Raw genomic sequence first — 12,704 nt, 5'->3', positions numbered from 1 at the left:
TGTAGAGTTGCTCTGTTATGCTGTCGTAATTAAACTTTCCACTCGTATGTATTCATATTACATATACAAGTAAAGATAGTCAAATACACAATGAAATACCTGTTTCAAATATATCAAATTAAACACCCAGGTTTCTACCATCTACCAATTATATTTGCTACACAAGTACTGATTTCTTGCGGATGCGCAGGCTGGTCTGGAGTCATGCAAGTTGCAAACCCATTATGTTGCTTTTGTCGTGACGCGGCTCAAAGTCTGGGTAGAGAAGTAACAGCACCTTAACTATAAGACTAGTAGATTATCACTTTTGTCACTAAAGCTTTATCTATATAGATTTGTTTTGAGATGCCACATATAGACAGACGGACATATGACGAAAACTTAAAATCCAAACTTTGATATATCTTATGGATGAAGGACATATAATTAAAAAAAATACATTTGAAAAAAGCTATAAACTACTGCATTCACCCTATGTACTAGAAGCACGTTTTCTGACAAGCGCTTGTCGGGGGTATTCGTCACTTGTTACAATTTCTAGTTCCAGAGAAAAATACATACGAGCCGTGTGATGACAAAACCAACATAATGGGTTTGCGACCAGCATGGATCCAGACCAGCCTGTGAATCCGCGCAGTCTGATCAGTTTTTCTACTTGTAATAGGGGTTTTAAGCGAACAGCATGGACCTGATCATACTGCGCGGATGTGCAGGCTGGTCTGGATCCATGCTGGTCGCAAACCCATTATGTTGGTTTTATCGTGACGCGACTCATATTTTCTTCCGCGATACACATTTTTCGCAAATCGATACCTACCTTCATGTATGTTATAAGAAATCACATACGTCTGTTAATTCGGGAAGTACTTTATAAATATATAAAAACCATCTGTCAAATTTGGTCGATCATCTGTTTTCTTGTTTATTTTTACTCAAAATATTTTATTTCTCAAAACTTTTTATTTACAGTTTCAAAACAAATACCCATTTGTCACATAGATGACATAATTTTTTTTGCTTTCTTTGCCTTGTTGGCAATTTGTATAATTATGATGAATAAATTATTGTATGGAAGTCAAAATACTATTTTATTTACATTTTACTACCTTTATGACACATTACTTCACGTTCAGTGGTACTTTTTTCAGTTGTAAAACATCTAAAATGCATTTAATCCATTATTTAAACATTATTAAAAACATGTTTGACATTTCTGAAGAATTAAAAAAATAAGGATTGCTGAGGCATAATGGGCCTTTAAAATTGCATGCCTCCAGATATGCCATATACTATCAAAGAAAATCAAACTTAAGAAATATTATGTACTATGATTTTGTAAATTCAAGTAATAATTTACATGTTACGTGCGATTAATGGCTGATATTGCAGTATTTATTAGATATTGTTACTGGACGAGTTACGCAATAAGTGCTGTTTTTTGCATATTTTGACCTCTTTTCTTATGGTGATTTAAATACGTAGATTGCTTGTATTGTTTGCAATGTGTGAAATACTTTTTTTCTTTAAATTCATAATATCTTACTGTTAAACATATTTTAAAATTTTCATGTAAATAAGCATGAATCTAGAGGAATGCTGCTTTAATATAAAGATTCAGACCACATTAGAGTTTATATTGTTTATACATTTATATTTGTACAAAAAATGGATCAATAATCGATATAACTTCAAACATTCAACTCGTGTCACAATATATATATATATCATTTTTATTTGTTTGGGTCGTCAGACCAAACAAATAATGGTAGCGAAATTTCAGAGTCTAATGTTCTTAATTGCAAATGCCGAAAGTAGTCCACTTTTTTGAAGCGGTTACTTCCCTTTTGTATGTACACTAAAGCCGAAAAATTCAGGGGAGATCACTGCGTAAAGATGGTCAAAGACAGGCGCATCAATTTTCAAGCAAAGTAATTCCCGAATGGTCGAAGATTTCTAATATTGTTTTCTGGTATTTTCTGATCGAAAATAACTAAATACAAAGCGGACATTCAATCTCTGACACAGAAGTTTATGACAAACCTAACAACAAGTAGTTCTCAAAACAGCTTAAAACTAGCGATTTAAAAGAAAGAAATATTTTATTTTGTTACAAGTATCCAACAAATTACAACGCATTAAGTTAAACAATAGCGTTGGCTTATAGAATTGTCAATAAATGCACAATCACAAATTACGCGGATGAATATGATTTTATCAATGAAAATACTATTTTTAGCCATGTAGATTACCGAATACTACACAAACCGAGTAGTGGAATATATGGATTCTACATGTCGGACTGTTTGGGCGAGAGGATTTTCGCTAAAATATTTACTTCAATTTTAAACAACAGGTTTACCCTGAACAAAATACCTCGAAATTAATAAGGATTACAAACCTGAAGCAATGGAAGTTCTAAATTTAGAATGACTTGATATTATTCAGACATTCTGTGTATAACTTCTCCGTGGTACAGTGGTAACGGGGTCTCCCTAATTACCGACAAGAACCGTCAGGAACCGACAAGAGCCTATATATTACAAATAAACACGCACAAATGTGTTTTTATGATTGTTAAACATGCAGGGCATATATATATTTCATATTTGATAAGGATTTTCTTGTATTTTTATAGAATATTAAATATATGCGTACCGACAAGAAAAATTCGAGTGCAACGCGTACTGTTACTGTTACGTTGACGCCGACACGAAAGATTTGTTATTTTCAATATGATATAAGTAATATAAACAGTTGCAAAAGTTGTGGTCAGAATATCTTATGAACATGTTTCAACCTTATTTGTAGTCATAAATCAGTTTTTCATGACATTACATGAATGTATATGCAACCGACAAGAAAAAAACAGGGATCATGCGTAATGAAGATTATCGACAAGAAATTGAGAACGGGCTGTAGTGTATAAAGAACATGTATATAATCTTTTTTTGTAATTTAATAACTTTTAACACTTTAAACTTTCATATTTTAATGCTTATAAAAAAAATATTTGTGTTTATACCTTTTTGTTTTAAAATATATTTAACAAATCGATTACCGACAAGAAAAAAACAGGGATCATGCGTAATGAAGATTTACCGACAAGAAATTGAGAACGAGCTGAATTGTAGAAAGAACATGTATTTAATCTTTTTTGTAATTTAATAATTTTTAACACTTTAAACTTTCATATTCTAATGCTTATAAGAAAAAATATTTGTGTTTATACCTTTTTGTTTTAAAATATATTTAACAAATCGATTACCGACAAGAAAAAAACAGGGATCATGCGTAATGAAGATTTACCGACAAGAAATTGAGAACGAGCTGTATTGTAGAAAGAACATGTATATACACCTTTAGCATTCAATATAAACGGAAACAAGCCGCAATACTTACAAAACAATAAAACGCAATCAGAAAATCATACGTATTATAAATGGGATGATGAAAAAAGGGAATCATTTAGAAATGGTATAATTGGAAAGCTAAATGTATTTAATGATACTATTTTTAACGACTCTTTGGATATAGACTCTGCAATTTTTTCAATTTTCAACAGCAATAATAGAAACGGCAGACCATTATTTAAGAAGGAGTTTCAAGGAAATGTTCACAATAAATTGTCTAAATCACGTGATAATTGTACTCAGTGGTTTGACTCAGAATGCTTAGGTTCTTAAAAATGAGTATAAATCGGCGCTAAGGTTTTCAATAATTGTAAATCCGATGTTAATAGAATTTACTTTGTGATGTAAAAAAATCGTTTTAAAGTACTATCCGTAAAAAGAAACAGCTTATAAAATTAAGAAATCTCGAGAATTAATTGAATTAAAAAAAAAGAAGCCTCGTGACTTCTGGAAACATTTCAAGACTAAGTGTAACAATGAAAATGGTAATATTCCGGCGGATGAATTTAAGACGTATTTTTCGAATTTATTAGTGATATTAGCACAACGGTAATTAACGACGTGGAACGCTTTAACGAAAGTCACGATTTTAATGTCAATAACCCTACATTCCATGATTTAAACGTTCAAATTATTCTCTACAAGAAGTTACTAAACGCAGTTAAGGGTCTTAAGCGGAACAAATCGCCTTGTCCTAGTGATCAGTTAATAAATGAATATTTTATAGAAACAATAGATATTATAGTAGTCATATCACAGAATTTATTTAACAAAGTTTTTAATTCGGGACATTCCCTGGAGTCTTGGTCACAAGGATTTATATAGTACCCATTCATAAAAAGGGGACAAAAACATGACAAATAATTACCGCGGATTACCTTGATAAGTTAATTTAGGTAAACTTTTACCAGTATACTTACATCTCGAGTAGAAAATTGGTTTGAGAAAAAACAATTTTATTTCGGACGCCCAATTTGGTTTTAGAAAGGGTTAGAAGCACTGTAGACGCAGCATTTGTATTACATAGCATTATAGAACATGTTTTATCTCAAAATTTAAGACTGCCCTGCGCATTTATTGACCTACAAAAAGCATTTGACTCTGTATATCGTAATGCATTATGGTTTAAACTTTTTAACATGGGTCTTGATGGCAAAATATTACAAATGTTTAAGGCTATGTACGCGATAGTTAAATCGTGCGTTAAGAGTTGTAATAAGTGCTCAGAATTTTTCGAAATATCCATTGGTCTCAGACAGGGCCTCAATAATTCTCCGGCATTGTTTGCTCTCTTCTTAGAAGACTTAGAACTTTTTTTACAAGATACAAATACATCAGGTCTATCATTTTATGACGTTTGTGTAATTATATTAATGTTTGCCGATGATATGGTTTTAATTGGCAACTCCACGCAAGACTTACAGAATAGTTTGAATAAATTATACGAGTACTGTAGTTACTGGGGTCTCAAAGTTAATATAGATAAAACTAAAGTTGTAGTATTTCGTAAAAGGGGTCCAGTTAAACAGGAAGAACGATGGTATTATAACAATCAACCTTTAGATATAGTGAATGACTTTAATTATCTGGGCATTGTATTTAATTATACTGGTTCATTTGTTTTACATAACCAATACGTTATTGGTAAAGCATTGAAAGCGAAACACGTATTGTTAGGTAACATTAATAAATTCGATCTAAGTCCAACGTTATCCATGAAACTATTTGATGCATTCGTAGGTTCTATTTTAAATTATGCCTGTCCGATATGGGGATTTTCAAAAAACGAAGGAAATAGAGCGTATACATTTGAGTTTTTGCAAAGCAATTTTGGGAGTGAAACAAAGCACTAGTAATGCAGCAGTTTACGGGGAATTAGCACGGTACCCTTTGTATATAACAAGATATTTTCAAATTATAAAATTTTGGCTGCATCTTTTAAATACGGATAACATTATAATTAGATACGTGTATAACGAATCGTTGAAGAGATGTTTAAACGGTAATATGAGAACTTGGGCCAGTAAAGTTAAACTTTTACTTGCACAATATGGGTTTTCTGACGTCTGGGATTTTCAAGATAGCGTATTAGTTGCTCATTTTCTCCCTGTATTCAAACAGCGGCTTATAGACTGTTACGTACAACAATGGCGAGCGGGTTTGCGTGATAACAACATTTTAAATAATTTATATGTTTACATTAAGGATGAGTTCGTCATCAGTGATTACTTAAATAAAATTAAAACGAAAAAATTACGTCAATCATTGACACGAATTCGTGTGTCAGCTCACACGTTACGTATAGAAACCGGCAGACATGGTAGAAATCGTATTGAAAGAACACAACGAACGTGTCTAATATGTGGAACATCCGACATTGAGGACGAGTACCATTTTATCCTTAAATGTAACGCTTATCAAACTTTGCGTCTACAGTACATCAAACCTTATTTTTATAGGCGTCCTAGCATGTACAAATTTACACAGCTACTTAATTCGAAAAATAACGTCACTTTAAAAAACCTATCTAAATACATTTACCTTGCTGGTCGAATTCGTATCGGACTTATAAATACATTGCTATAAGAAATAATTTTTTTTTCCATTCTCCAAGCATGTGTCTTAAATAGTACAGGTTAATCAATAGTAATACTAAGAACTACAATAAATTAAGCTATTTAGTACTGTCAGTTAATTTAAGTAATAAAGTCAAATATACTTTGAATCTTTGTTAGGAGTGTTGATAAATTTAAATATTTGATAAAGTACAATAATTAATAATGATTGTTTAAATTATCTGTATAGTGTATGCATTTTGCATTCTATACATTTGCACACTTTGTTATTCTCTACTGCAGTATGTTGAATTAGCTGACATATTTTTCATATTAGCTCCTTATCATTGTGACATTGTTAATTTTATAATATTTTATATGTACTTGAAACAACGAGGTACTCTATTTGTACAAGTTGGAAATAAACTTTTCTTCTTCTTCTTCTTCTTCTATAATCTTTTTTTGTAATTTAATTTAAACACACGCGCACAAGCTTTAATTGAGTAATATCAATCAATTTTGTTTGAGCAATCGATTTTGAAATTTGTACTTGAAAAAAAAAATTTGCCCTGAATATGTTATATGTATATATGCTAATAAAATAATTGAATTGAATTTATGTTTTCGTCCATTATTTTATTTTATTTCTTATATTCTTGTTGCATGCTTTACCAGTGTATTTGTGTAAAAAATGTAAATGGATTATAATTGGATATTTTAATTGGCAGGTATGTAAAACTTTATATATGAAATATATTTTGATACAGTTATGAAACACTATTATTTAAAACAACTTTAACTGAACACTTTCATTAAATATGTTATATCTTGCCTATACATAATGTCTCTTTAAAGCAAACATGATCATGAAGCATGATAATATTTCTTGTCGGTACTGTAGGCATGAAAACATTTCTTGTCGGTAGACATGAACACATTTCTTATCGGTACAGAAATATTGCCTAAATCAGAGACATATAACACCTCTGCCTAAATGCAGGATATTTTGTAATCAATGACAACGAAATGTTTTAAAATTATTAATTGAATATAGGCTGACAATAAATTATTTGAACACGCCATTGATAGCAATAATTGTCGGTATCCGCGAATATTCTCATAAGGTCATTCATTAATGATGATATTCTTAATTGAATTAGAATACATTTAACATAATAATTATTATTTATAATACAACATCATCTTAATAAAAAAGAATATGATTTAACACTTATACACAAATTCTTAATGTAATATCAATGATACGAACATGGCCGAGTTCTTGACGGTGAGAAACTGAGACTGACTTCTTGTCGGTATAGATATTTGCCTATAAACATGGTTCAGAACGAATTTATTATGTTTTTTATGTAAAAAAAAAATATTAGGAATTGTTATTATTAAATGATGAATAAGTGAAATTAATTCGTATTTTCCCATTTTTACTTCTTGTCGGTTCTTGTCGGTTCCTGACGGTTCTTGTCGGTAATTAGGGAGACCGGTGGTAACGCGCTCGCTTAGTGAGTGAGAGGTCTCGAGTTCGAATCCCAGTCGAGGAAATTTTTTTTTTGTTAAATTCTTTTTTTAATTGTTTTTGTTAAGGAAGTAGCCATGATTTACAAGGATAAAGTGTGGCTGTCGTAAAAAAAGTACATAAATGATTTTTTGATGCAACTCTAGTTATGCAGAATTCCGTATGTGCCTTACAAAATTATAATACATAAAAATAAACTTATACAGGAAAATGCATACAGATATACAGTACGATTTAGATTGCAAAGATCAGAAAATACCAAAGAACTTGAAGCCCTTTGATTCTTTATAAATTTACATGCTTATAGTAAGCTTCAGGATTATTTACATCTGTGTTAAACAACAGTTAAAAGTCGTTACAAGCCCTAATTTAGAATAATATGGTTTTCTTCAGGCCATTCACATATAAATTTAACCGTGGCTGAAGGGTTTTCGGGCTCGCTTAGGAAGCGAGAGGTCTGGAGTTCAAATCCCAGTAAAGGTAACTCATTTTTTTAAATTGTTAAAGTCAAATAAACATTGGATTGAATATCAGTGTTGCAATTAGTCTTATAGCCAATTTACTACAATTAAAACGCTGGAAAGCATTGGTGGCACTAAACATATAATCTCACAACCTGCACCTTTCTTACATTCTGAGACCCAAACAAATTCAGCGCCTTCTGTGCTTTGATTTAAATATCTTGGCAAATGCAAGAGATTTAAACGTTTAAGAACTGAACTCTAAGTGGTTTAGATTTATGATCAATAGCAAGCCCAATGCGGTTATAGATTTATAATGTCATTATACTTGATAAAAGACAACCAATAAATCCCATATCCCACATTTTGTGTTGAATTAGTTTACTACTGAACACGCGCGTTTTCTTATAATAAGTTGGTATTGATATCTAGGGCTTTTTAAAATACAAAATAAACATTAACACCGGCTTTTTTTCAAGGGCGACCCTTTTATTTATTACTTTAAATATAGGCTATTTAAATATCAGTGTTTAAAATTATGTTTTCGAATAAATAGAGAGGAGAAGATAATCAATACGTTAAGCCATTCATTTTAACAAAAGACTCTCAATAAACTACGTAAAATATTTAAAGCATTTATATTACTATTGGATATAGGACGGTTAAGTTGTAAACTTGCATTTGAATTAGAAGGAATATGTCGGGCAGACGTACGCACAGAGGAGCTGACGATAGCTTCTCGTTAGCAGACGACAAAAGAAAAACCGGAATGGAGGATTTAGTGTTAATTGTAGAAGGGAAAAGAGTGAAAACCAATAGTGGTCTTTTAAGTTACAACTCGAATGTTTTTGCTTCACTTATATCAAATGCACTTTTAGCAAAGAACGCAGACGAAGATGACGTCATGGATATAATGATGCGTCAGGAAACAAATGAATCTCAACAAAAGCTTACGCTTGAAATGCCAAATGTGAAATATAAAGATGTTAAAGTTATGATTGAATGCCTTATGTTCATAAGCACTTCAACAGAAGACTTAACAGGTGCGTACTTTCTTACTTACATCTACGAATTTTTTAATTAATGTAAAATGAATGCATAGATCCCTAATCTATCCAATTATCAGATAAGTGGTTTACAATAGGACTTTTACCACAAAATATTTGTTAACAAAAGACACTATCTCAATGTTTGTGGTTAAATTTATTTTTATTCAAAGAAAAAGGTCACAGCAAGGATCTATCTTGATAACTTTTATGGCATAATGTTGGCTGAATTTGATAGGCATTTGATTACAAAAACAGTATTTATTTAACAATCAGACTGCTTCAGTTCACTGGATTCATACTCAATGTACTGGTCGTTAACCTTAACCCTTTTGTATCACGGTGGTCTGCACTTTCAACTTTTCAGTCGTTTGAAAATTACGCCTACCCTTAAAACAATGACTCCGAATGCTTTTTTTTCATACTTAAAGGTGTTAAGTTCCAAATTAGATATTTTGCATGGTAATGGTAAAAACACTTTAAACAAAACGTAATCCTGAAGTGCTGATACGTGTTTTTCTCACGTTATTTGCTAACGGGCTGTCCTAAAATTCTAAAATTGCCAGACTTGCAGATATTGCCCGGCTCTGTACTGTACCGAATGGTACTTAGTAGATTGGTCATTGTTGGCACGACGACATAGATCTATGCTTACTAGTGACACTTTCTAAACACATGGTATACTACAATATATAAGCAATTCAAAAGAGTGTCAATCTGACAAAAGACAGGCGTATGCTTCACATGTAGCGTAGCAGTATTCATGAGGCTAAATTTTTATTATATAATACAAAGTCTTTTTGATATTAGTTTGTTAAATTTAATCATACTGACACAATAATTGTCATTTGCCGATTTTTCAAGTTTTACTGGTTAAGGGAAACCCTGGATGCTCTCCGTGTACTTTTTAGACACAAACGCCGTGAAGCGGACATCTAAGTAGAACCAACGACGAGCTAAATAGCACCCTCACATAAAATTAGTCCCTGGCGGGATTCGAACTCACAACAGTGAGGGGCATGTGGTTTGAAACCAACAACCATTCAGTCACCAGCACCATATTCAGAGTCTATATATTGTTTACATACACACTGGCATTATGGACGTACTAGTATTTACTGCGTAACTGATCTAAAAGTAATTTTAAACATCATACATTTGTATTTAACAAGCTGTAATTGGTAACTTTGTATTGACTCTTCCTTGTTTATTTCGTTTTGCAGCCACTAAAGCATTGCGAATTTTGCCTCTGGTGGAAAATTTCCGAATAAAGCGTTTGAAGAAGGCATGTGGTAAGACGCTCTACGATTCCATTATTGCTATGAGAAAAGATCTTGGAACAGGAAGTCTCCCAACACGTGACTTGCTCCAATATTTGGCCGCAGCCGACGTGTACAACTTTGATAAGCTAAGAAGAGTATGTATAGATGAACTGGCCAGAAACATTGATCCTAAGGATAGACTTGCAATTCAAAGTGATAAACATGTACACGAAAAATCAAAAGTAAAAATATTTGGGGAAATGTATGACATTATGGATAGAGAATACGAAAGTAGAGTTCGACAAGTGAGGCATGACATGGACGGCAGATGTCGTCTGCTTGAGCAGAAGAGAGACGAGTATATGGAGCAGTTAGAAACATGGAAAAACGACCTTAGACAGGACGTGGATGACTTGGTGAAACAAAATGAAGATGCTCATAAGCAGTTTATCAAAGATCTTTATCAAAAGAAGATAGTTGACCAAATAGATGGAACTTTGAATGAAACGAAAGAGGGTCTTTTCGAAGAAATGGAGAAACTACAAAGCGAGGTTAACTATGTATTTCAAACCATGGAGGCAAATGAACAGGCAGACGAAGAAGAGATATCAGGTTTAAAACAATATCTTGAAGAAGCAATAGAAAAAAATCAACAAAATATCAAAAGTATTACAGACACATTTAAAGAAAAGTTGGAACAAAAGTTATGCATTTGCTCCTTGAATGCAGCAAGTCTGAAAACATTTTCGTCATCTAAAAACCTTGAAGAGAATGTCAGTGCAAACATTGATGAACTTGAAAACAGAATTGAGTCTCTGGCCAGGTTTGAAATACAATATGAAGAAGAAGTAATCGCCCACAAGAAAGCACAAGCGGAGCTTTTGAAGATTAAACAAAAGGAGCACCAAATGAACACATGGTTGAAGTGGGCAACGCCAGCAATAGACGACGAAGACAAATGTCAATGTTACAGGCATGCTGTCGCCCGAAAATAAACATTTATTTACTAAACTGCATTTATTTTGCCTTTCTAAATGATTGAACAAAGAAACCCGGAAGTCTAAACTTTGGAGGTTAAAATTATGTAAAACACTGAAGATTTTGCAGGGTCGGTTTGGCTTGTTTATTGACTGAAGTGATTTATGCATGCTACACTACCGGCTCCATTCACCGGCTGAACTGAAGAAGAGTATTATGTGTGCAAAAATAAAATTTAAGCGATAAAAAAGAGAAAAACCGAAGGACAGACTGCTAACCCACATTTTTTCTTTTCTTTCTTTTTTGATATCATTATATTTACTAATCATGCTTTAAGTTAGTGTCATTAAAGCCATTGAAACAGTTTCCATTTGTCTATAATTATGTCCGTATTTTTATGTACATGTGAAAGCTATGCTTAACGATATTTAAGACTGCAGTAAATTATTATGCTAATGGCGTCATGATAAATTATCATTAATTAAAGAGGATCATAACGGTTTGAATAGTGTGTGTCTGCGTGGCCTAGTGGTTACCGCGTCGGACTAGTAATCTAAGTATTGCTGGCCGAATGAATTATAACCCTGTCAGGGACAAGCCGTTGTTTCCGTGATTAAGATACTTTACACCAATTGCTTAGTACTGGTTAGTTCCAGGAACGAACTCCAGAGTGTTTCAATAAGCTTATTTAAGCTTCTAAAACAATCAAACCAGAATAAATTAGTAATAAAACTAATAGTTGATATCCAATAACAATGCGAATGGTGTCTTGAAATTACACAAAATGTGTAAACATAATATTGACGATGTCGATATTGATGATAATGATTGTGATGTTGTTGTTGTTAGTGGTGGTGGTGATGATGATGTTGTTGATGATGTAAATGATTATGATAAAGATACTGATTTTTATTATAATTGTATTGGTGAGGATGGTGTTTGTGAAATTAATATAAAACAAAAATGATCACCATCAACAACATAATATGATAATTATTATACTAATTATCATTTCATCATCATCATTATAAGCCATCACTATCATTATCTTCATTATTTGTAAACTATAAGTGCATATTTCATTGTGCGTTGTGACTTTTAAAATGCCTCTATATATCATCAAATTAAGAAAATATAAATATAAACTTTTTTTTTCTACTTAAGTTAATAGTGGAGTGGAAATCTGAAACAATGATATAGCATATATATCATTTATGAGATAGTTTAGTTGGTAACTTTCTTAGTATCATTTATAATGAGAAATGGAATACTAGTACTCTGAACGCTCAGCTAATTAGATATTTAGATTATCAATACTTTCATAATAAGAGAATTTTATTGTCTACGTTTAATCATCGCCATTTATATGAACAATTAATAATACATGATATCTAAACATCACGAAGCTTATAAAGGATAAAACATGTATAAAATCTCATATTATAATTAGTTGTCATA

The 12,704-nt window shown here is 32.0% G+C and overlaps 1 protein-coding gene across 1 annotated transcript; it reads left to right on the top strand.

Moving 5' to 3' along the window:
• The first annotated feature begins 8,347 nt into the window (after positions 1 to 8,347).
• Positions 8,348 to 11,612, top strand: LOC132750484 (uncharacterized). The gene is made up of 2 exons (XM_060740480.1): positions 8,348 to 9,003; positions 10,230 to 11,612. Exons 1-2 carry the CDS (start codon positions 8,658 to 8,660, stop codon positions 11,261 to 11,263), a joined length of 1,380 nt encoding a protein of 459 aa, XP_060596463.1. The 5' UTR covers positions 8,348 to 8,657; the 3' UTR covers positions 11,264 to 11,612.
• The last annotated feature ends 1,092 nt before the right edge of the window (positions 11,613 to 12,704 follow it).

The sequence above is a fragment of the Ruditapes philippinarum genome, unplaced genomic scaffold (assembly GCF_026571515.1).
Source record: "Ruditapes philippinarum isolate M1 unplaced genomic scaffold, ASM2657151v2 ctg4814_1_1_1_1, whole genome shotgun sequence".
In the NCBI taxonomy this organism is placed as follows: domain Eukaryota; kingdom Metazoa; phylum Mollusca; class Bivalvia; order Venerida; family Veneridae; genus Ruditapes; species Ruditapes philippinarum.
The sequence above is the reverse complement of the archived record's forward strand: the minus strand, read 5'-3'. Positions and strand labels throughout refer to the sequence as shown.

Bases quoted from the DNA above. Each gene is read 5' to 3' on its own strand.
- LOC132750484 (XM_060740480.1), top strand. From the start codon at position 8,658: ATGTCGGGCAGACGTACGCACAGAGGAGCTGACGATAGCTTCTCGTTA. The intron at 9,004-10,229 runs GTGCGTACTTTC...TTCGTTTTGCAG, and splicing joins TTCAACAGAAGACTTAACAG to CCACTAAAGCATTGCGAATT.